At 46.7% G+C, this 26,320-nt stretch overlaps 1 protein-coding gene across 2 annotated transcripts in view; it reads right to left on the bottom strand.

Annotated features, from left to right (window-relative positions):
• Positions 1–26,320, bottom strand: part of LRRC9 (leucine rich repeat containing 9) — a 2,495,628-nt gene that overhangs the window by 864,988 nt on the left and 1,604,320 nt on the right. For both annotated transcript variants that reach the window (XM_069638901.1, XM_069638902.1), the window contains one exon: positions 25,401–25,621. In XM_069638901.1, the coding sequence (XP_069495002.1) occupies positions 25,401–25,621 (221 nt within the window). The remainder of the gene's footprint in view (positions 1–25,400; positions 25,622–26,320) is intronic.

Here is a 26,320-nt window from a genome sequence, read left to right as displayed (position 1 = left end):
AGGGTGAAATCACTACCGGAAGAAGTCCAGGACCAGCAGTTAGGCTCGGTCCTGAAGGTTATATTTGTTGACTTGCTGGGTCCTGGTCCAACTCCTGAAATGCTATTCGATAGGGTCCACAGGGTAGGACCGAGGATGGCCGAACCGGGCTCCCGCCCGCGGGATGTTCTGGTTGCCTTTCATAGTTATGCACTTAAGGAAAAGGTTATGGAAAGAGCGAGACGAGCAACCTGCATTACCTACAATGATCAGGAAATTTCTCTGTACCAGGACCTGGCGAGGAGCACCTTAATTAAGAGGCGGCGGATGGGTCCGGTCTTGTCATTCTTGAGATAGCAACAAATCCGGTATAGATGGGCCCACCCCTTTGGTTTGCTTTTTACGTGGCAGGGCTCACATCATAGGATCACGACCTGTGAACAAGGGATGTCTTTGCTGGGCGTAGATGAGCAGATCCAGTTCCCGGTTGGGGGTGCCAACGAACCAACCGCTAATCGAAAACCCTGGGAATGGTCTACAGCCAAGCGTAGGAGAGCTCGCAAGAGACCTATAAACCAGGATCGTACTAAGCCCTCGTCCAGCGAGCTCAGCAACCCTGCGATGGAAGTGGGGGGTTCGCAGACAGCAACATGAAACTTCTTACCTTGGTGGAGTTTGGTATACGTCTTAAGCCCGGGGAGGGCACTACTGACAGCGGTTCATAATGGGTTATTGAGTTATTTGAGTGTGTTGTGCGGGTGGCGAGGTAGATGCGGGGAATAGCAGTGAGTCTTGGAATGGGACAGGGTTTCCCAGCGTTGAAAGTGTCCTGGTCGGCTAAGGGGATCGGCTCTTGTGGTGCATCACGAGGGGGGCCGAGTGCCAGTCGTTCCCGCCCGGATGGGGTCTGGGAGGGGGCAGGGGGAGTGGGTGGGGAGGGGTTGGGGAATGGAGAAAGGGTGGGGGGAGGGATTTTTCGGAAGCGAGGAGGGGGAGCAGGCTATTTTGCCCGTGGGTTCACACAATGAAGTCTGACACCTTGAGGGGAGAGGAGATCAGCATAGGGGAACTATTATGGCTGGACTGGATCTTGCTTTAGGATGGGCTCCATGAGGATTTTATCGTTGAATGTAAACTGTCTCAATTCTCCTGTGAAAAGAAAAAAGGTAGAGCTTTACATACTTAAGGAGAATCCACATATAGTCGCCTTGCAGGAAACTCATATCCAGACGCGGGATCAGTGGAGGTTTAGATTTTGGGGATATAGCAGGCTCTATCAGGCCACTCAGACGTGCAAGAAGGGAGGGGTGGTCCTGGCCCTGAGGGATAAGCTGGATTTGTCGGTTACTTCCACACAGAAGGACAACCAGGGGAGATATCTAGCGTTGCTACTAGAAGCTGGGGGAGAGATCTATACAATTGCTACGGTCTACGCACCTAATACTGGCCAGAACGCTTTCCTTCAGAAATCCATTTCCCGACTACGGAACTTTGCCAAAGGGTGTATTAGTCCTGACTGGAGATTTTAAACTTGCATGGGATCCATCTAGAGATAGGTGTAGGGAGGTATGGGACTCGGTGGGTGGACCTTCCGGGAATCTCAAAAAGAGTATCCAAGACTTGGCCCTAGTCGACGCCTGGAGAGAAACACAAGGTGCAGACAAGGGGTATACCTTTTATTCCCACGTTCTTAGAACTCATTCGCGCATCGATTATATTTGGGTCTCGGCCCGTCTCTTGGGTACTGTTACAGACCTCTCCCTAGGACCCATTGCACTATCAGACCATGCCCCTGTGAAAGTAACTCTTCGTAGACCACGGGGACCTCTGGGCTTGTGGAGCTGGAGATACCCACCGCCCTTATTTAAGGACCCGGTTTTGCTCCGGGAGATAGATCGAGACTTAGGGGAATATGTGGAGAAGAACATCTGGGGGGATACATCTCCTCAGGTATGGTGGGATGCACTTAAGGCTACGATAAGGGGGAAAATCCTGGCAATAAAGAGCAGGAGAGAGAGAGAGTTGAGGCTGGAGGAGGAGAATGTTGGTGCAAAACTTAAGGAGGCGATGGCAGATCTAGCTATAAATCATACACCATCTGCCACGAAAGAAGTCCGTATGTTAAGAGGTCAACTAAACCTCATTCAGACTAGGGCGGCCAAACGCAACTTACTATGCCTGCGTCAAATGCACTATGTTAAGGCCAATAGGGCCGATAAACTGCTCTCCCATATGTTACGGAAGAGTGAACGACACAGGACGATCGTTGCTATTAAGGGAAAAGAGGGCCGGAGGTTCACGGACAACGAAGCAATAGCAAGGGAGTTCTGCCAATTTTATACAATTTTATATGCCTCAAGCGACCCTGACCGCGCACTAGAGAAGGCTTATTTGGATAGGGTGCATCTCCCGGTCATTTCGAGAGAGGAGAGAGAACTTCATGAGGGGGACATAACTGCCGATGAGGTTAGGAGAGCAATATCAACACTCTCCCTTAACAAATCCCCGGGCCCAGATGGTTTCATGGTTGAATTCTTTAAGAACCATAAAGAATTCTTAGTTCCCCACCTCACTAAGCTCTTCAATCACGTTGGGTCAAGTGGGATCCTCCCGGGTTCCATGGAGGAGGCCAGAGTGTCCCTCATATATAAGCAGGGTAAAGATCCAGAGGAGTGTGGTTCCTACCGGCCGATAGCACTCATGAACGTGGACGAGAAGATCTACATGAAGGTCTTGGCGTCCGGTTTGGACTCCCTTATGTCCACGCTAATACGAAATGACCAAGCTGGCTTCATAAGAGGACGGCAGACCGCAGATAATATTGGAAGAGTGCTTCATCTGGTAGAGAAATCGCAAATTAAGAGGACCCCTGCCCTCCTCCTTGCGGTTGATTCAGAGAAGGCCTTTGATCGCGTAGAGTGGAGCTTCTTATTTGCCACTATGATTAAAATGGGATTCGGCCCCAAATTTCTGGCACGCGTTAAGACAGCTTATCGTAATCCATCGATTCGATTGTCGATCAATGGTCAGCTCTCAGAGTCGGTGCAAATTGGACGGGGTACCAAACAGGGCTGCCCCCTATCTCCGTTACTCTATGGACTTCATCTAGAACCCTTCCTAGAAGCGATAAGGGAGGACGAGTGGATAGACGGCATAGTCTTTGGGGGACGAATCCATAAGGTGGCCGCGTTTGCGGACGATCTCTTGCTTACGCTGACTAGCCCGGAGACATCCCTGTCAGCCCTTCAGGAGGAAATAGACCGCTTTGGGCGAGTGGCGGGGTTGAAGGTGAACACTATCAAGTCGGAGATTCTAGGCCTGAACTTACAGAACACCGTGGAACAAAGTATTAAAAGGGATTACGCGTTCAGGTGGTCGAAAGGGGGGCCTCGATATTTGGGGATCCACCTTACTAGGACGGTGGAGGAGCTCTATCGGGCGAACTACCTCCCATTGCTGGAGAGAATTAAGTCTAAGTTGATCGATTGGGGCCCGCTGCGTATCTCGTGGATGGGACGCATCAATGTGCTTAAAATGGCGGCACTACCGCGGTTATTGTATTTCTTTGCCGCTTTGCCGGTGGCGATACCTACGTCCTTTTTCAAGGCCCTCCAGGCTGTGACTGGCCCATTTCTTTGGTCCCGTAGGAGAACAGGGTGGCGGTAGCTCTTATGCGAACCCTCACTAGTAGGGGGGGCATGGGGGAGCCTGACTTTAGGGCTTACTACTTGGCAGCGCAGATGAGGATCCTTCGGGATTGGCAAAGGGATGACCGAGATAAGCTGTGGAGACGGATGGATAGAGCAGTGGTAGCCGGGGCCCTAGAGGGAGCGCTTTGGCTCCCGAAAGCGGATAGACCCCCCCAGATGTATAGAAGTCGGATTACCTCAACGGTGGGGGAGGCATGGGATGCAGCGATTGAGAGGGCACATGTCACTACCTTCCCTTCCCCCTACACACCTCTCCACGACAACCCTCAATTTTCACTGGGGTATAAAACCATGGCACTTGCAGACTGGTATGATGGGGGCTGTAGAATGCTTCGGGACATGTATGAGGGGGACAAGATTAAGGTCTTCGAACAATGCAAATCTGAATTTGAGCTAAGGGAAACCCACAGATATGGGTATATACAGTTGAGACCCTGGTTGTCCCATCCGACCCAAAAGCAGGCAGGTGCACGCCCCTTGGCCCCCTTCGAGAAATACTTGGACACACACGGGGGAGACAGGGGTCTCATGGCATCTATCTATAAAGCTATTAAATTGGGGGAGGATCCCCCACGCAGAGCATATATGGGGAAATGGGAGAAAGCCACGGTTGTAGCAATAGGTGAGGAGGAATGGCGGGAACTTTGGAAACAAATTCCAAAACTGACTAAGTCCATCCAGACCCGAGAGATGTGGATGAAGTTGGTCCACCAGTGGCATCTTACCCCTGTCCAACTCAATAAAATAGGTAGACGTTCATCCCCACTATGTTGGAGGAAGTGTGGAGAACAGGGCACCTGGGCCCACATATGGTGGGACTGTTCGCGGCTGGCCAATTTCTGGGATGTTATCCATCGGGCTATAGAACGGGTAGTCGGGCTTAAGCTGAGAGGTAATAAGGGCCTTTCTATGTTGGGTCTAAGTCAAACCCTTTTCATTATCTCCACGAAAGCGGGACGCATAGTGTACGTCACTATGATGATGGCTGCAGCATTGACGATACCAAGTAAGTGGCGATCCCTTGATCCTCCTCGTGAACATGAATGGGTTACAAAATTGTGGTCGATTGTAGCCATGGAATGGCTCTCATACTCCCTTGCAGGGCCACCACAGGAAATTTTTGTCCGACTGGACCCCTTTGTTGAACTACCTGAAAGAAAATGCACGTAGAGTTTGGCTCCCTAAAAGCATTGAGTTACTTGGCATTGTGCTACCTCAAGAAGACACTGACCCAGGAACAGTCTAATGGCCGCCAAAGGCATCGCCCACTCTCGAACGGGAGTCTGGGGCGCCACCTCTTTTAGTTGTCAACCCTTCTTTATGGGGGGACAGGACTTTGTGGACAACGCTTCTGAGAATCGGGGGCGAGGGGGGAAGTTGGGGGGGTGAGGGAATTTTTCTCCATATACTGTTGTTGATTGTTGGCTATTTGATCTTTACCGGTACTCTTGCTGTATTTGACTTTTTTTCGCAAAATCGCAATAAAAATAAACAAGCTTTCTTGTGCTGCTATAAATCTCTACTGGAATCCGGCAGGCATTTCGGATGATTTCTTCCTGGATTGTATGGCTAAAGCCCTTGATATTGTCATACTCGAAGGCCTTACTGACCTTATCCTTGTAGCTGTTGACCTAAACCTCCATTGTCTGGGGCCTCCACGTCATCTTGAAAGAACGCGGCTCGAGAAATGGTTAACCTTTGTGAAGTCACGAAATTTGCACATGTTAAATGGAGTCTTTTCACAGGACATTCCGCCGAGGTCCACCTGGCATCGAGGTGGGTCCTCAGGAATTATAGACTTCATGTATACTTCAGCACACATGTTAAATAATGTCACAGCCTTTCAAATAATTCAAACGGAAGCAAGTAATCAAAATATTTTACATATGATTTGGACCTCAAAGTCTGAGAGTAATCAATCTCATTCTGCATCCATCCCGGGTTCTTTTAGCGTAAATTCTGCTCGGAACAGACTGACATGGACTGAGTCTTCCCTAGCAGCATTTAGGAACTGCTATCACGCTGAGGTGATGAGTGGAAAGGGAAGTCCTGGTGCTGATAACATACTATATTATGATCTAATGCAATTATTTCAACCAGGGTCCATTGCACACAAACATAAACAAACGCCTCATCTCCACACTTATGATCAAGAAATAAGAGCTAGGAAAGCTAGGCTGCGTGCAGATAAAAGACCTATTGCCAAGATACCACTATCTAGGCGTACTGGCGCCCTGTCCAACATCAAAACTAAATATAGAAAGTGGGTAAGAGGTTTAAGCCAAGCTCTATCAAATTGATGGAAACAACATGTTGAAGGCTTTGGCCACTAAGAATACGGCTCAGACATGGAACATCATAAATCAAGCCACAGCAGGGCATCAGGTGGCCATTCAGATGATGATGTTACGGAGGACAGGTGGATTCAACACTATTCTGCCTTATTTGCTGCTCCACCTGTACGGTCAGGTTTATTTATACCTCACGCCTAACCTCATTTCCACATAGCATTTGACAAAGACGATATCTTGTGTTGTATAAAACAAGTAAGCAATTCCGGGGCCCCTGGCCCGGATGGTTTGTCGAATCGACATCTTGAATGTTTTCCAGATATTTGGGCAGATATTCTTTTTCTTATATTTGGAACCATCAATGCCACTCTGAAGATTCCTTTGTCATGGAAACAGTCTATTGTTATTCCCATTTATAAGAAGGGTGAGAGAGCCAATCCAGCCAGCTATCGTCCTATTTCACTCCTTGACGTACCTGGGAAGATTTATTCCTGAATATTATTGAGGAAGTTGAAAACCTGGGCAAACAAAGGCTCCATTGTAGATCCCTGCAATCAGGCTTTGTCAGTGGCCTAGGTACTCTACCCAATATGATCACAATAAACATGCTTAAGTCTAAATACGCCATCAGAAAACAATCTTTATATTTTGCTTTTATTGATTTTCGTTCAGCATTTGACTCTATAAATCGCAACTTACTATTCCACAAGTTAAACGCTCTTGGATGTCCCGCTTCCTTGTTGTCAATTATCATGCAGATACATACTGAGACCTCCATGCGTGCAAGGCTCTCCATTGAAGGCCATCTTTCTGCATCTTTTGCTACTTTTTTGGGTTTAAAGTAGGGGTGTATATTGGCATCAATTCTGTTCAATCTGTTTATTTTTGACATGGGTCATTCCTTTCTTCGAATACTTTCGGATGCTCCTGAACTAGGTGGCCAGCGTATCCCGTGGCTTCTTTACGCTGACGATCTTGTATTAATATCCCAAACGCCAATGGGTCTTCAGAATTTATTATCTGCCTTATCCAAATATGCTCTGGAGAACCAATTGATTGTAAATCTTGAAAAATCGCAGATCATGGTCTGTAGGCCCCTGGGGAGAGCAATCTTACGAAATACTGTTTGGTATCTACAACAAGAACCAATGGATATACTTCTGGAATACAAATATTTGGGATTATTTATCCAAAATAGTGTGGGTGACTCTAGATATTCGAACTTGTTGCGAGCAAAACTTTTGTCTCTTACATCACAGGCTAAAATTCTTGTCTACAAGTATGGCAAATTTTCGTTAAAGCACCTGCTATTCTTTTACGAGCAAAAAGTCATCCTCGTTCTCACATATGGCGCCGAATCAAAACTGTATTCCAATGATCAGGCTTGGGACAAATTGGAGGCAGCCTTTTGGAGGAAGATACTCCACTTGCCAAACTGTTTGCCCATGGCTACCCTGCACTATGAACCTGGTATAAAACCATTATCCAGCAGGGTCAAATGGAGAATGTGCTCTTTCTTTCGTAAGTGTTTGCTTGGTGTCACTCACAATAACATATTGAGCACAGTTGCCAGATATTTGTCTTCCTCCTCTCTGACCTTCCCCTCGAAATGGCGAAGTGCAGTGTTGAATACTCTGTTGGAAGCTGATATTTCCTTACAGTATTTAATCGAAAATCCATCAAGAGCCAAAGCTAAATATTATCAATGGGTTTGGATTCAAAACTATGATATCTGTTTAAAATATAGAGACTTTAATATAAAAACTTTTGGTATTAAACGGTTGGGGCAAGCTGCCGGCTATCTTGTGAAATGTCCTTCGGCAAAAATAAGGAATCAGTTTTTACGAGTAAGGATGAACTTGTGGCCCACGAGGGAAGTACTGGTGAGGCGAAAAATCATTCCTGCTGATCAAAAATGTTGTCGATTTTGTGATTCTTCTATTGCAATAGAAACGTTGCAACATCTGATAGTAACATGTCCATACTTAAAGGCCATACGCACTAAACAATTCAATAATTTAATGAACCTACATTTGGCATGGGATGAAGGTGAGACATGGAGCATTGTAGTTAATAGTTCTAGATTCACGGTCATGAAGTACTTGGTACATTTATTGGAAATCATTTTACCTACGGAAATGTATTTTTAAATTACTTAGTGTCACAATTTTATGTCTATGTACTTATGTGTGTTATCTTGTTTACATGAGAATTTTACTTAAACAATGTTACCTGGTTTCCTCAAAAGGTCTAGGCATGCATATGTGTTTTTGTGTTCTCTATGTGATTTTTTAAGTTGCTCCAGTGTTTTTCTTTTGTCCCTTTGTGTTCCAATGTGAAATTCGAAATGCTCATAGTTTTATTTTGTATAATTAATTATGTAATTTTGAAAAGTTGATTTATTTCAGCTGTATCAAATAAAAAAAATAAAAATAAATAAATAAATAAATATTAAAAAAAAAAAGATGTACAGTCCTGTTTAAGCAACATCATGTCCAAGATGCATCCAGAGGACTCAGTTGATAGTATGGTATCATCTTTTTCTGATATATTTACCAAAATGCTATACCAATCAGCCCCTATGAAAACCAAACAGGGTAGGGACAATTCAACTCATCAAACTTGGTTTACTCCGGAACTAGGGCTTCTGAGGAAACAAAAATGAGCATTAGAAGCTTGCTGGCTCCAACACCAATCTAATGATACTAGGAATGCCTGGAACGAGGCTGATAAATCCTATAAATCTCTAATTCTGGACACAAAAAAGAACTTCTTTAAGTCCCAAATTGAGTCATATTTCAATCATGCGGGGAAGCTTTTCGAAATCCTAAAGTCTCTTGAAAAACCCAGGGCATCTCAGATCTCTTGTATACCTACTAGCCAAAATTGATCCCCAATACAGGCCACCCTAGACACAAACATCTCAAATGCTCAAAACAAAATAACAACAGCCCAAAATTGCAACTCCTCTCTCATGAAACAGTATTTTCTAGAACCCAAAGGACAAGACTTCCAGGAGTTTACTTTCACTCAAATATCTGTCCAAGATATGTCTAACATGTTATCCTCCATGCGTGCTAGCTGTTACCCATACAATCTCCTCCCACCAAAACTGATTCTGGAGCACAAAGACTTATTTGCCCCATTTTTTACATATCTAGTCAACACTTCTTTTAGGGACAATCGCGTAACTAATGACATCAAAAAAGCCACAGTCACCCCCATTCCCAAAAAACCTAATATTGATCCCAGAGAACTAAGTAACCTGAGACCCATAACCAACTGCCAATTTTCTCTCCAAATACTTGACAAATTTACCACCACCCAGTTACAAACTTTCATGGAGTCCAATTGCATCCTACACAACCGTCAATCTGGTTTTCGGCCATCATTTAGCACTGAGACTGCTCTCGTTGACATTCAGACCCAAATGCTGGAGATCATGGACCGAGGGAAGACTGGTATGTTGATCTTACTAGAACTCTCTGCGGCCTTTAATCTAATAGACCATGAACATCATCTTACTTTCCTAAAAGACCCAGGCCATTGTTCTAAGGAAGCAGTGGACTGGCTCCACTCTTTCCATTCAAATGAAGAATACAGAATACAGTGGGGATCTGCCTTCTCTTCCTCCTCACCTATCCACTGCAAAGTGCCCCAGCATGCCTCTATTTCGACGGTGCTTTTCAACCTATACATCAGATCTCTCTGTGCACTTCTTGACAGTCTAGGTGCATTTTTTACATACTACGCCTAGGACACCCAACTGGCCATGGAACTCACTGGCAATTACGCCACAGACTCTGAAACATTGTCTAAAACCTATTGTCACATCGAAAGTTGTATGTCAGAGAACTGGTTGTGCCTGAATGGCAGTAAAACTGAGCTAATGGGGGGGGGGGGGCGTGGCCTGGAGCTCCGGCGACTCGGATGCTCCTTTAAGAGCCCGCCATGACGGGCCCGCTGCGGCACCAAATTAGACGTGATCGTGGGGTAATCAAAGCCCCAATTTCCACCTGGGGGCGTCGGAACCTGCGTGGCACACTGCAGTCCACATTGCAGGACCAAACAGGACCAGGAAGACTGCCCTTTTAGGCTCCGAAGATATCAGCCCCTCCGCCGCGCCTTTCCAAAATGGCGGGCGGAGTTCGGGAGCCCAGCGACTCAGCGGAGCACATCCTCTGCGTGATGCCCCCCAGACTTGGAGAGCACGAGCAGCGCTCCAACATGATCGCTGAGGTGACCCTGACCAGCCGGCTGTGAGCCTTGCCTGGGGGCCCCCACTTGCCGCTGCACGCAGAACTCCGTTGCAGCATGCCTCTCTGGAGCTTCCAGAAGATAACACAGCACTTGCCCCTCAGCCGTGCCGGCAGCCCCTCTACTCCGCTCCTAATAAGCCTTTGTGTGCGGGCGCTGGTGTGGGCTCCACGGGCACATTACAGACCTCCATCCACTGAGATCTCACGGGTGCCAGGAGGCCCCTTAACCCCAGGCCTGCGCTGGCAGGGGATAAATACGGGCAGTGAGCGCACAAAGCAAGTCAACCATATAGGGCACTAGACCCCCAGTGCGGCCAACATAGACACACAGGCCCCACATGGGAGGCCCCCCCCGGCGTCCTCCCGGAGCACCTCTGTTCCAGAGCAAGGTAGGCGTGCAACTGGCCCAGGAGATCCACCACCATCGGACTCCGGCTGGCCCTGCTTGGTCACACCCCGGCGGGAGACTAAGGGACATCAAAAGCGACCCTGCTTGCCCTCTTTGGCAGCTTTCCCCTCCAGGGGCACCCCGGCCCACTCTGCTCCCCCCACTGCCTCTGTGTAACAATGGGGGTCTTCAACCCACGGAATCTTCCATCCCAGCGACCACCATCCATACAAGTGTGACTCCTACGGCTAGACCCTCCACACACAAAGCGTACTTAGTAACATCAAGGAGCCCACATTCTCCTCTGCGAATCAAGACCTGGATACCCCCGCTGGGTGCTGAGGGGCATTAGAAGCGACCCTGCTCATCCCATTCTGCTGCCCCTACTTCCTGGGGCGCCCCGGCCCACCCTGCTCCCACCCCCCACTGCCTCAGTACAACGGCACGTACCTGCAACCTACGGAACCCGCTGGCCTGGTGAACTCCAGCTACTGATCAGTGATCCTTTCCTCACATCTTTCACGCCCTAAAACCGTACCTACCAGCGTTCTCCCACCTATGCCCCGGAGGGTCCCAGAGTCCACCTCTCGGGATCCAGATCTAGAACAATGGCGAAGCAATCTAAAGCGGCCAAGAACTCAGGCATCACCTCCATGTTCTCGACGACGGACAAGGGGAAGAAGCTCGACCCCCTTAAATCCACCCCACCAAAAGCGCATGAAGACAGGGACTCCCTGGCCACCAAAGAGAACATACGCTTCATGGCCAACATGAAGTCCGAATTTAGGTTCTGCATGACAGAGCTTACCACCAAGCTAGAACACACGGATCAAAGGGTGAATAAAATGGAACAAAGACTGGGGGAGATAGATGACCGATCCCAGGATCAGGCGGACGCACTGGGGGAAATCCAAAGCTCTATAACATCCTTACAGGACAAGTGCGAATTTCTTGAGTTCCAACAAGAGGATTTGGAAAACAGGGCTCAGCGAAACAACCTATGGATCTGTGGGGTCCCATCCTCCGTGCTAGACAAAGACCTGGCGGAATACATGGAGGACTTTTTCCAATCTCTGCTTCCACACCTAGACAAACCACAACTCTTTTTGGATCGCACCCATAGATTGCGCCCAGGACGAGGGGTGGACTCGGACCTCCTTCCGGATGTTATAACAAGAGTGCACTTCTTCACTACAAAGTAAGCAATTTCAGCTATCATACGCTGCTGAGACGAACTTTCCTTTCAGGGGTCATCTCTCCAGATATACCAAGACCTTTCCCTACTCACCCTCCAGAAGAGGAAATCCCTCCGGCCCGTGGCGCTCTTGCTGCAGGAGCAACAGATTCAGTACAGATGGCTTTTCCCAACCGCCCTACAATTTTCATATAACGGCACGCTATGCAGAATCAGCCACCTTGAAGACGCCAGCAAGATCATGCGACCCTCTGCATCTGGCGGGGATACTTCACCAAGGGCGGAGGACCCTATAGGCCGGGAAATGGCGTTCTTCCAAAGCTAAGACGATCTTCATGGTCAAAGGTCTAGCGAAGTAGTAGGAGAAAATAAAGCACAGAATGTACTTTGCAGAGAGTTGCCCCTCCTGGGGCTGTCCTCCGAACACCGCTGCGGAGATGCCGCGTCAACCCTGACCCAGCCACGAATTACCACATCCGACACAGCGGGCCCTACCCACGACCCATGCCCATTTCCAAGGTAGAGACAGGGTTGGCAAATGAAGGACAGCGAGATTCAGCGCAATGACCTACGTAGTGTGGGGTGGTGTGAGAAGCGCTGCAGGTGAATGTAGGGGTGGGGACTTGCCACGTCCTACCACAAATGGAACAGAGAAAGATTGTTTTTACAAACACACTGCGCACACACACAGATTAGATTAAAGTTGGTGTATATTTAATCTGCAAAAACGGTAGCCTGACACGTGTTTCGAGCAACATGCTCTTCTACTGAGGCTACAGGTTTGTGTACATGGGAGATAAACCAGTACAAGAAAGGTAATATATATGAAAAAGACCCAAAAAAGGAGGCAAAAGGCCAAGCGGATGGTTAACACACCGAAACAATATAAACATTGAAGGCAGGGGTTATCAGCCACATTGTACAACAAAAATACATGGTGTCAAGTAATGCATTTGTAAAACAAAAAAATCACAATTCATAGGGAGAGGAACAATTTAATACGAACACCCAATGTCATGATGGAGCGTAAAAATAAAGGGAGGAAAAAGAAGGGTAAGGGTAGAGAAGGGTGAGAAAGAACAGAAGAGTGCGTTAGCAATGTTGATCAAGGTTGGTCACACAGTTAGTCAATGAACGAAAACTGGGTTAGGTACCTGTTAATCGGGTACCCTTTGAATTGGAAGCTAGACAGGGGATAAGAAAAATAAATGAATTTTGAAAAAAGGGGGGGTATTTCCCCAGAGCGGGACATAATGTCGCCTGTTATAGCCTTAAACTGAACTTACCAGGGGTATGTATAGAAGCAAAAATATATAGGACTGCGGGCTCCACTGTAAAAGTAACATACAGTGAATCAATGATAACTTTTAAAAAAAGAGGTAAATTAAGTTGATGACATTTGAGTAATTAACAATAATACGGCGGTAGCAAAATTCAACATATCTTAAGGTGCTGTTGCAAGAACAAATTGAAAGCGAGTTCGCACTGAGACTGGATATATCCGCCAAAAATGAAAGCAAGCGCAAGAGTGCGAGCCCAGCATGAGAAAGAACGGAAAAAAAGGGGATAAAAGGCAATTAGAAAGTGGTCAAAGGGGCGCGTCTAGCCGCTCATTGACAAGGCGCGTAGACCCTCTGAAGAGCTAGGGGTCTACGCGCAAGTACTATTCTTACCAGTGTCTCCGCTGTGTATGAGGACAGGAGCCAGGCGTGCGCGGCTCCTACTTGCATTAATAGATGCGAGTCTGATCATTGCAACAAGGTCTGAGTGTCAGAAATAGGACGCCATCTTGGGTGAGTAAAACTTAAAAGCCTGAGAAGCGCTCACAGGCTGAAAGGGCAATTCACAGAGAATCTTAGTTTACAAGGAAAAAAGGAAAAACGGCGAAGGAATTTTAATTAAGCAAGGCAACCTTACATGAAATACCATGAAACGTTGAGCAATATAATGGTCTTGAATTAAAAAGGGAGGGGGAGTGAAAGTCCCCCATCAAGGAATGTATGCGCATGTGAATGAGAGGGACGCGGAATAGGGGCCGTGATGCCCTTGAAAAGATGTAAGGGAATGAACAATTGTGAAAACGGCACCTGAGCCAATTGGTGAATTTAATGCGAGAGTGAAGGTCTGCCACACTAGTGGGTCGCGGGGACAAGTATGCCCCGAATCCCCATCTCTTGTGGGCATGCTGAATTTCTAAAGTCTGAATAGACTGAAAACTAGTTGTGTGACCAACATTAAATCAAAAATGACAACTTAACTTGTTGTCCATGAAGCAAATTGCACATAAGAATCCACAATGAAGGCACAGTGCTCATAAAAATACAGATAATTCATGGTCTGTATTGAGACCTTGTGTTACAGTACGGTATTGGCAGGTGAGGCGAGCCTCTAATTGTCTCAGTTTAAGGACTAAATTGCCCCCACGTTGTGGCAGGGTCACTTTCACCATACCAGTAAATTTGATTTGCGCTTTGTCATCCATTTGGTGAGTTCGTCGCCAATGTACCGACAGTGGGTACTTAGAATCTACCTGGGAAATGGATGCCAAGTGTTCCCTTATCCTGATCTTAAGCGGCCGAAGTGTACTGCCAATATAGCACTGTCCACAAACACATATAATGCAGTATACACAAAATTTAGTATTGCAATTAATAAAGGATTGAATTCTGTGAGTGCCCAAATGACCAAAATCAATTGTGCAGGTTTCGTGTGCATAGGCACACATAGAACTTCCCCCACATTTCCAAAATCCTTTGTTGTCTGGTTGGTGTAACCAAGTAGTTTTTAGTTGTGGGTTGGACATGAAGGAAGGTGAAAGGATGCTCTTAAGGTTATTAGCCTTGGTGTAGATGAAGTTGGGTGAATCATCTACCCAGGAACCAATATCTCTGCCGAGCTGTAAAATATGCCAGTGCTTGTTTACAATCTTGTACAGACTGGAACTATCTGCATTGTACCTAGTAATAAGTTTCAATTTGTTACTGTGAGTACTGTGGGGCTGTACTTTCGGAGTAAGCAGATCCTCTCTCTTCATAGACTTAACCTCCCGTTGAGCCTTATCAAGTAGGCTGCTGTCATAGCCTCTTGACAAGAAACGGTTGCGGATAAGTGCACATTCCGTAATGAAGTCCTTGTTTGAGGAGCAGTTACGTCTAGCACGTACAAATTCCCCTTTTGGGATATTTTTTGCAACAGATTTCTTGCGGCAACTGCTTGCATGTAAAACTGCATTAACTGAGGTGGATAAGTCCAAGAAATTGATACTGCTGAGGCTGAACGTGTGGGTGAATTGAATCCCCATGTGTTGGAATTAAGGTATGTCACAAAATCATTGAGTGAGTCACAAGAGCCTTTCCAAATTAGAACCACATCATCTATGTATCTTTTCCATGTGTGAATATACGGTAAGAACATAGCATTAGCAAAGGCATACAGTTGCTCGTAATGGTGCATGAATATATTAGCAAGGGCTGGTGCATAGCTAGCTCCCATTGCTATGCCAATCAGCTGTCTATAATAAGAATTGTTGAACAAGAACACATTATTGGAGAGTGCACATAACAGTAGTTCTTTGACCAGTTCTATATGCTCAAAAAAGGAGGCTGAATGTTCTCGGAAAATATAATCAACGCTGGCAATTGCCCTCTGGTGATTAATAGAGGTATATAAGGCTTTCACATCAAGCGTCACTAATAGCATATTTGAAAGTACTGGTAGTTGATCTAAAATCTGTAAAATATTCATAGTGTCTCGAATGTAAGTAGGAATAGAAGGTACCAAAGGTGCAAGGCATTCATTGATGTAGATGGAGATAGGCTCAAAAATGCCACCACCCCCACTCAAAATGGGTCTCCCATCTGGTATGTTTGTGAAAGTTTTGTGTATCTCAGGTAGAACGTAGGCTGTGGGCATGATCGGGCCATCTACTGTAAGAAATTGTTTTTCGACATCGGTTAGCAAGCCTTTGTTGTGCCATCTGCACACAAGTGAGTTCACTTCTACTTTTATGCGATTTGTTGGGTTGGATGCCAAAACCTCATAGCATCCAGGGGAGTTAAGGTGATCTAAGGCCATGGCTATGTAGTCGCACATATTCATGATCACCACATTGCCACCTTTATCTGCCTCTTTTATAATTAGATTCTCATTGGATGTTATCTTGCGTAAGTCTATTTGTTCTCTAAGTGATTAATTATGTTTGGTCACAATCCTCTTACTGGCTTTGTCTTGCAGTTTGTGAATGTCATTAGTGACTGCTTGGTGAAAGGTATCGATAAGATTGTCTTTGGGAAAAGTAGGCACAAATTTGGATTTAGTTGACAAATCCTTTATTTTCAAATTTTGCTGCTGTGTACTGAGATCATGTAATAAGTCCATCACAGTGACCGTAGGGTCATAGTCACAATCATCAAGAGACTTGAGAACATGTGTACTCAACATAGTTTGTAATGTTACATCTGAGAGAGGGGGCGGGTGTGATTTGGATTTAAAGTATTTAACTTGTGTTGCAAAGTATTTTTTTAATTTGTTTTTACGAATGAATTTGAACAGATCTATCTGTATCTGAACATATTCAATGGAATCCGTTGGTGCGAACGACAGTCCCTTGTTAAGGAGTGAGTGTTCGTCTTGTGAGAGAGGATAGGTACTCAGATTGTGAATCAGATCTATCTTGTCTGATTCCTCTAGGTCTGTTGATAGGACGCCCGGGTCAGTCTGCGTTGTAGTGGGGGTGCGTTTGCGCCGGTGGGATTGGCCACCCCTTGTGCCCCGAGGCTTGGGTCTTGGGTTGTAATATTTGTAACTGGTGGTAGCTGAAACCTGACTTTTTTCAGCCCCACAGTACTCACAGTAACAAATTGAAATGTATTACTAGGTACAATGCAGATAGTGCCAGCCTGTACAAGATTGTAAACAAGCACTGGCATATTTTACAGCTCGACAGATATTGGTTCCTGGGTAGATGATTCGCCCAACTTCATCTACACCAAGGCTAATAACCTTAAGAGCATCCTTTCACCTTCCTTCATGTCCAACCCACAACTAAAAACTACTTGGTTACACCAACCAGACAACAAAGGTTTTCGGAAATGTGGGGGATGTTCTATGTGTGCCTATGCACACAAAACCTGCACAATTGATTTTGGTCATTTGGGCACTCACAGAATTCAATCCTTTATTAATTGCAATACTAAATTTTGTGTATACTGCATTATATGTGTTTGTGTACAGTGCTATATTGGCAGTACAATTCGGCCGCTTAAGATTAGGATAAGGGAACACTTGGCATCCATTTCCCAGGTAGATTCTAAGTACCCACTGTCGGTACATTGGCGACAAACTCACCAAATGGATGACAAAGCGCAAATCAAATTTACTGGTATGGTGAAAATGACCCTGCCACAACGTGGGGGCAATTTAGTCCTTATAATGACACAATTAGAGGCTCGCCTCATCTGCCAATACAGTACTGTAACACAAGGTCTCAATACAGACCATGAATTATCTGTATTTTTATGAGCACTGTGCCTTCATTGTGGATTCTTATGTGCAATATGCTTCATGGACAACAAGTTAAGTTGTCATTTTTGATTTAATGTTGGTCACACAACTAGTTTTCAGTCTATTCAGACTTTAGAAATTCAGCATGCCCACAAGAGGTGGGGATTCGGGGCATACTTGTCCACGCGACCCACTAGTGTGGCAGACCTTCACCCTTGCATTAAATTCACCAATTGGCTCAGGCGCCGTTTTCACAATTGTTCATTCCCTTGCATCTTTTCAAGGGCATCACGGCCCCTATTCCGCATCCCTCTCATTCACATGCGCATACATTCCTTGATGGGGGACTTTCATTCCCCCTCCCTTTTTAATTCAAGACCATTATATTGCTCAACGTTTCATGGTCTTTCATGTAAGGTTGCCTTGCTTAATTAAAATTCCTTCGCCGTTTTTCCTTTTTTCCTTGCAAACTAAGATTCTCTGCGAATTGCCCTTTCAGCCTGTGAGCACTTCTCAGGCTTTTAAGTTTTACTCACCCAAGATGGCGTCCTATTTCTGACACTCAGACCTTGTTGCAACGATCGGACTTCCATCTATTAATGCAAGTAGGAGCCGCGCACGCCTGGTTCCTGTCCTCATACACAGCGGAGACGCTGGTAAGAATAGTACTTGCACGTAGACCCCTAGCTCTTCAGAGGGTCTACGCGCCTTGTTAATGAGCGGCTAGACGCGCACCTTTGACCACTTTCTAATTGCCTTTTATCCCATTTTTTCCGTTCTTTCTCATTCTGGGCTCGCACTCTTGCGCTTGCTTTCATTTTTGGCAGATGTATCCAGTCTCAGTGCGAACTCGCTTTCAATTGGTTCTTGCAACAGCACCTTAAGGTATGTTGAATTTTGCTACCACCGTATTATTGTTAATTACTCAAATGTCATCAACTTAATTTACCGCTTTTTAAAAAAAAGTTATCATTGATTCACTGTATGTTACTTTTACAGTGGAGCCCGCAGTCCTATATATTTTTGCTTCTATACATACCCCTGGTAAGTTCAGTTTAAGGCTATTACATGCGACATTATGTCCCACTCTGGGGAAATACCCCCCACTTTTTTTCTAAATTCATTTATTTTTCTTATCCCTGTCTAGCTTCCAATTCAAAGGGTACCCAATTAACAGGTACCTAACCCAGTTTTCGTGCATTGACTAACTAACTGTGTGACCAACCTTGATCAACATTGCTAACGCACTCTTCTGTTCTTTCTCACCCTTCTCTACCCTTACCCTTCTTTTTCCTCCCTTTATTTTTACGCTCCACCATGACATCGGGTGTTTGTATTAAATTGTTCCTCTCCCTACGAATTGTGATTTTTTGTTTTGCAAATGCATTACTTGACACCATGTATTTTTGTTGTATAATGTGGCTGATAACCCCTGCCTTCAATGTTTATATTGTTTCAGTGTGTTAACCATCCTCTTGGCCTTTTGCCTCCTTGTTTGGGTCTTTTTCATGTATATTCAATTTCTTGTACTGGTTTATCTCCCATTTCCAAGGTACTTTCCATCTTTAAGTCCTTGGAACTCCGATAGACTAGTATCTCTACGATTGGCCCTGTTGGCCAGGGGGATGGCCACACTCACAAAATTGCCCCCCCCACCAGTTAAGGTTATGCTCCCCCGTTGGGGGCAGATGTTAAAACCCCAAGAGCGAGGTGACCCATGGCTAACATACCCCTGTGATGTCGGTTAATCAACCCCTTACCAACCCCACCCCCCCCCCCCGAACACAACAGCAGGGGCGGAGCAAGCGCAGGGACTCCATAGCCTGAAGTTCCTCACTCTGAATGTCAACGGATTGAACTCACCCGCCAAACGGAAATCGATCCTGAAAAAGCTCCAAGATGAGGACGCAGCTGTAGCTCTGATACAGGAGACCCACCTGCTACCGGAAGATTGGGGATGGCTCCGCTCTAGATTTTTCCCGCTTCAGCCTTTCGCCTCAGGGTGTTCCAAGAAAAGCGGCACAGCAATCCTTTTCAGAAAGGGCCTGAACCCCCAGATCTTGGATACTAAATCATGCCCGGAAGGCTGATTCATGGTGGTCAAATGTCGATTGCTGGGAGATATATACACATTTGCTTCTATATACGCCCCAACACTGGGAAATCAGCTTTCTACGACTCTGTGGGCCCTGCATTATCCCACTTTATAGAAGGCCAAGTTGTAATTGGGGGAGACTTCAATGGAGTGCTGGACCCTACGATGGACAAATCCCATCCCCCCGTCCCAGAGACTTTACTCAGGCGCTTAGCCTCCTTCGCCTGTTTAGAATGCTCGAAGTGGTAGACTCGTGGCGGGTCCTCCACCCCTCTGAAAAAGACCACTCCTTCTACTCCTATGTCCATCGGACCTTCTCGAGGATAGATCTCCTTCTGAAATCTGCCCAGCTGCTCACTTATACCGAAGAGGTATCCATCGGCCCCCAGATTCTGTCGGACCATGCCCCAGTAATCATGGAAATTCGAGCACACATACCAAAGCCTGACTCTCCCCCCAGATGGTCACTATACCACTCAATTCTTAATGAAATGCTGCTCAGAGATAAGACCGCAAAGGCGATCAAAAATGTCCTCAGAGAAAACCCAGTAGAAGACACCCCCCCCATAAACACATGGGACGCCCTAAAGGCAGTGATCAGGGGTGACCTAATCGCACAAGGGATGGCATTCCACCGCAACAGACGCCAGGCCCACCTGGTCCTGGAGGAGGAACTTAAAACAGCGGAAGAGACTCATAAGAAAAAAGGCTAGTGTGACCAGGACGCAACGAGCCATCCGCATCGCCAGGAAAAAGTTAGAGGCTCACTATGCCGAACATAGGGCCCACCTCATGGCCGAAGCCAAACAATTTTACTATGTCAAGAACAATAAGGCTAATAAGCTGCTGGTAAAGCCAAACGCAACAGCACTATTGTTGGCCTCCGAGACTCGTAGGGGATAATTCAATATGCGGAATCCAAGAAGCTACAATTGGCAGTGGAACATCTGTCCCAGGTAAATGACGGCACCCTCACGGAACCAGAACAAACAAAAAGAGCACCTACCAGAGGCGGCCTTCCCCCAACTGCATGCCTCGACCAGAGAAAGCCTGGAGTCCCCGATCACAGGTGAGGTCGTTGAAGAAGTGATTAAGTCCCTCAAACCCGGGCCACGGGCCCCGATGGCTTCTCCACCAGGTTTTACAAAATCTTTAAACCCCAGCTGGATCCCCCCTTGGTGGCACTCTTCAATTCCTCTAGGGAGATGGGACCGTGACCCCCTCAATGCAAGAATCCACCACGATCCTCCTTCCTAAGCCGGGGAAAGACCTGAGAGACCCGGCCTCGTATAGGCCAATAGCCCTCCTGAACATCAACGCCAATCTATACTCCAAGATCCTGGCTAACCGTCTGGCGCACATTCTACCTGACATAATTCATTCTGACCAGACAGGCTTTATTCTAAATAGATCTGCAGGCGATAATGTGCGCAGATCCCTGAACCTAGTTAATTTAGCCACGCAAAACTCCCAGGGGCTGGCGTTGATGGCGCTTGACGCCACCAAAGCATTTGACAGGGTGGACTCGTCTTTCATGCATCTTACTTTGGAGGCCTTTGGATTTGGCCCTACATTCCAGACAATGGTCCTGTCTAACTATTAAGCGCCAAAAACACTCCTCAGAATTAATGGTTAATTCTCTGCCCCGATATCTCTGACCTGCGGGACCAGACAAGGCTGCCCCCTATCTCCATTGCTGTTCGCACTCATCATGGAGCCGTTTGCCCAAAGGATCAGACAGAACAGCCATATCAGGGGCCCCCACACCAACCTGTCGCAGCATAAAATTGCCCTATACGCAGATGATGTACTGTACTGCTCACAATCTCGGAACCCCGCGCCTAATTACAACATGCCCTATCTGAAATAACTAGCTATGGCGAGGTCACCAGCTTCACCATTAACTTTACCAAATCGGTTGCCCCGAGCATAGGCCTCTCCCCGGAGGAGCGGGAGACCCTGATCCCAATGTGCCCAATTGTATGGAAGAAAAAGTCCATCCTCTATTTAGGGGTCCAGATCCCTGCAAAACCGAGGGACACATTTCACGCTAATTTCCCCAAGCTCTTTAGGGAATTGGAAGATGACTTGAAACGTTGGGCAGCGCAGGAAATTTTCCTGATGGGTCGCATTACGGCCTGTAAAATGAATCTTCTACCAAGATTCCTCTACGCCTGCTCATCCCTCCCGGCAGCAATCCCAACACCCGACCTCAACGAGTTATAGAAGAAGATGCTCTGGTTTATCTGGAAGGGCAAAAAACCTCGGATTACCCGGAAGACACTATTAGGGGACCCAAGATTCAGGCGTCTGGGGGTCCCCGACCTGCAGGCCTACAGGGTAGCAGCACAACTAGCTCACATCCGCGCCTGGCAAATAGTCTCCGACCGCCCAAGATGGGTGGAACTCGAGCAATCACAGCTCCCGCTCCCCCTCAGATTCCTCCCGCACATTACGCCCGCCCTTAGAGAACACGGGGAAGGTCTCCTGCTGGCAACTAAACACACTTTGGCCTCCTGGGACTGGCCGCTGAGGCATAAGGGAATCCCGAGGGGACTGAGCCCCCTATCTCCAATTTTCCATAACCCAACCTTTTCACCTGGGACACATCTGCAAAACTTCCGGAATTGGATAGGGGGAGGCCTCGAAACCCTGGACCAACTATATGAGGGAGCCCTCCCCTGCACAATTGAGCAATGTAAGGAGCGATTCCATCTTCAGGGGAAAGACAGGTTCACATACTTTCAACTACGCCATTGGTGTTCACACCCGCAAACCCTTCAAGCAGCTACACGCCCCCTTACAGCCCTCGAACTAACCCTCAAGGACCTCCCAACATGAGGCAGAATATCCACTCTATATAGACGATTTTTGGGGGACTTTCTGGCTACAAAGACCCGGGCTATGGCCCAATGGGAAGCGGACCTGGTACACCCGCTGGAAGACCAATCCTGGGTGGACATTTGGAGACAAACTCACGCAGCATCCGCCTGCGTCACCAATAGAGAATGCGCATATAAAATTCTACTGTGCTGGTACTACTCCCCCCTCAGGCTCCATCACATGAACCATTCCCTCGATCCCCTTTGCTGGAGAGGATGGCGCCGACCGGGCTCTTTCTTCCATATGTGGTGGGCATGCCGAAGGTCCAACAGTTCTGGAAACTATGCCTAGAGGTCATCGAACAGATTACCTGGACTCCACTCCCCCTCGAGCCCGGGCCCATTCTCTTGGGGACCCCGATCCCAGGGATCTACCCACACTCTGGAAACAGAGCCAAACTACTAACTCAATGCCTCCTGGCGGGGAAAATAGTGACCGGCCGCTTCTGGAAAGCCCCGGAAGGCCCCTCGACGATCCAATAGTGGGGAAAACTATGGGACATCTTGATTGCCGAAAAGGTGACAGTGGCGAAAGCCGGAATCATCTGCCGCTTCCAGAACATCTGGGCCCCCATTCTGGAATATGATCAGAGATTCCTTGCTCTGACCTTCAAGCCCATTAATGCCCGGCGAGTCCTGGGGGACCACAATGCCACCTGAAAGGGGAAGTATAATCAAGGTGGATATAGTGAAGCACAAACTGGTGGAAAGCACACCTCCAGGGGAGGGGTTTGGGTGGGGGTAGGTTGAGGGGAGAGAGAATGTCCCATGTTACATGCTTCATGTATCTTAAGCTTTGTCACCTTGCCTTGGTTTAAAATAAAGATATTTTAAAAAAAATAATAATAATAAACTGAGCTAATGATCTTTGGATCTAAACAGGCTCACAATAAACTGAGCACAGATTACAGCGGTTTCCTAATAAGAGACAATGGGGCCCATTACGGGTCCTGTCGGTTGCCGCCAGACCTGTAAAAAATGACCGGCGCCTGACTTCCCGATGCCACCGGGCTATTCTAAGTCTGGCGACCGGGAAGTCAGGTGCCGGCAATTCCGTTACTCCCCATTCCCATAGAGTCCCATAGGTGCCTGTGCTTCCGTGACCGGTCTGCCTACCGTGGCCACTGTGCCTGGCAGGGTCAGACCTGTCGGGCACCGCGGCTCCGGCAGGCAGACCTGTAATATGCCGGTCCGGAAACAACAGTGCGGGTAAATTTACCGGCAACTTTGTTTCTGGACCGGCAGGGTCTGAATGAGGCCCAATGCAATTAAAATCCAACAGAAAGCAAAAACTTTGGGGGTTCAGTTGGATGCTTCTCTTAACGCATATGTTCACATAACATATGTAAATCGCACATGTAACTACTACCTACGGCTCCTCAAGAACATCTGCCCCTATATCTCTGAGAGGAACTGTGCCATCAACGCACGAGCCACCATCCTGACCAGATTAGCCTAATGCAACTCATTATTAAGTGGAGCTTCACCCTCCAACCTTAAGAGATGTCAGGTGATCCAAAATGACGCAGTTCGAATTGTGATCAACACTCACAGAAGAACCCATATATCAGATCAAAGGAGAAAACTTCACTGGCTGCCCATCCAGGAAAGTATTGGCTTTAAAATAGGCACCATGGTTTACCATTGCCTTTTCCGCCTAATACCAGAGTATCTTAAACCATTGGCACCATTGTACCAACCCATCACCACCCTTTGCACCTCTAGCATAGGGCTGATGCAGGGTCTACTGGTCAAGCGCACCAATGGCCTCGGCAGATCCTTTCCCGCAAAAGCGGCCATCTTCTGGAATGTTCTTCCTTTTGCAATCAGACTCGAACCCGACTTAAAACTTTTCAGGAAAGCTCTGAAAACTTTCCTCTTTAAATGATTTAACATCATACCCCCTCTAACCTCCTAGCTCTGCCTGTCCTGTTTTTATATGTTCAGTCCAACTGTGTTAATGTCTGCGCCCGGTGCCTGTGGGCTGCCGGTGCATTACAAATATATAAAAAATTAAATTCTCTCTGTGTCTCTGTCTCGGTCTGTCTCTCTCTCCACCTTGCATCTCCTGTTCTCTCTTACTTCTCTTCACTACTTCCCCACTGCCTAACTTGTCCCTTTGCAGCTCTCCTCACCTCTTTCTCAACCTCTTTTCTTACCTCCTTAACCTCTGCGGTGTCCACTCTTTCAACCTCCTCCCCTCCTCTCCGTCTCTTTACTACCTTCAACATTTTCCAGCCTCTCTTTGCCACCACTTTCTCAGCTCCTCTTTCTCCTTGCCTCATCCTCTACTCCTCTCTCTTTGCTTGCCTCCTCCTCCACTCCTCTGTCCTGGCCTCCTCCTCCCGCCACATTCTCCCTTGCACTGCTTACTACGTACTAACTTCCATGTCTTCCCATCATTCACAACCTTTATATAGCTCTGTAAAGGGCCATGTCATTGGGCCGCATTACGAGTTTGCCAGTCGGGATACAACGGTACCAGTAAACTTACCGGTACCGTTGTATCCGGACCGGCAAACTCCGAATTATGCTCGCGGGGGACTGTCATTCAGCCAGGTCTGACCTGGCGGAATGAAAGGCACCCATGAGCACAGCTTGCCTGTAGCACTGGCACAGTAATGAACTGTGCCGGTGCTACAGGCATCCTCATTCCCATTGAGCCCTATTTGGCTGAAATGGGAATGGGGATCACCCGATTCTGGCACCTGCGAAAAGGCAATTACCGGGACCGGTAGGGACGGAATACTCCAGTAATTGCCCATTCGCGGGTGCCAGACTTTCTTGCATGTTTGGAAGTAGCCTTGCCTGTTTTACCTGCCTCACTTTCATTTTCCAGCCGCCATCCGTCGACTTTATGACACACCATGCTGCATAAACCCATCAAAAAAGTGTATATCCCATCCTAAGAAAATCCTTACATCATGAACACAATAACCCAAAATATAAGTCAGAAACATTACTAAAACAACCCCAATTGTTTGAGAAAATACATATCAGTGTGTCTTCTTATGTATAATCAAAATACTCATATGAACACTTTCCAACAACAATATGTAATTTGAAGGACAAAAGAAGGCCAAATAAATTGATATTTACTTTTAAATGATAGATCTCCTGGTTAGTGCAAATTCTGTTATTGCTAATGTAGAGTTCAATTAGCATATATGCTTTCTGCAAACCAGAGAGAGAAGTGATACTGTTGTTCTCGGCAGAGAGAAAGTGGAGATGAGACAGGCTATCAATAACTTGCCGATCCAGACATGTGAGCTGGTTATTATTAACACTCAATCGCTTCAGTTTTGTTAGGTTGGAAAGACCTACGGGCAGAAAACAAAATAGAAAAAATAATGATTTATTCGATATGTAAAAGTATTTCAACATACATGAACAGGGATAAAAAAAAAACACTCAGGTTATTTATTTATTTTCATTCTTGAAGGTGTTGCATGGCAGGAATGGCCTCAAAACAACATGAGTGCAAGATCGCTGGAAATTGGAGAAAAGGTAGTCCTGAATAGGGGATGAGTTTAATTCTGGTAGAGCTAGATGAAAGAATAGATATGAAGAGAAACAAAACAGGACTTTATTACATGACAGACACGTGCAATCAGAAAGCAAGAACCTGGAGCATATGAAATGAAGCCCTCAGAGGATAGGCATATTTAACCAGTCAGTCATCCAAATTGTGACAGATGGGCCAGAGTTCTAATGATATAAACACTTTGATGTTTCAACGGGCTGATCTCAGAACATGTAGAAGGTCCTTGTATTGGCAATGCACTCTCCTTTCAACAAATCTCAATGCAATCAATGCTGTGCAAAGTGAAAAAAACGCCTTTGTCTCTAAGGGCCAGGAGTATGGCACCCAACATGATCATCCTCAAGGACTTAATTGGGAGAAGTACATTTACGGAGTGGAGCGCATGCAAGTGCACAGAATCCAGCTAGTTTTCATCAGCAGATGGAATTTGATATTTTGCCCACAGGTTAATGAATTTCTGACTACCAGCAGAAGC

This window comes from Ambystoma mexicanum, chromosome 14 (assembly GCF_040938575.1).
Source record: "Ambystoma mexicanum isolate Mex_15411 chromosome 14, UKY_AmexF1_1, whole genome shotgun sequence".
Classification (NCBI taxonomy): domain Eukaryota; kingdom Metazoa; phylum Chordata; class Amphibia; order Caudata; family Ambystomatidae; genus Ambystoma; species Ambystoma mexicanum.
The sequence above is the reverse complement of the archived record's forward strand: the minus strand, read 5'-3'. Positions and strand labels throughout refer to the sequence as shown.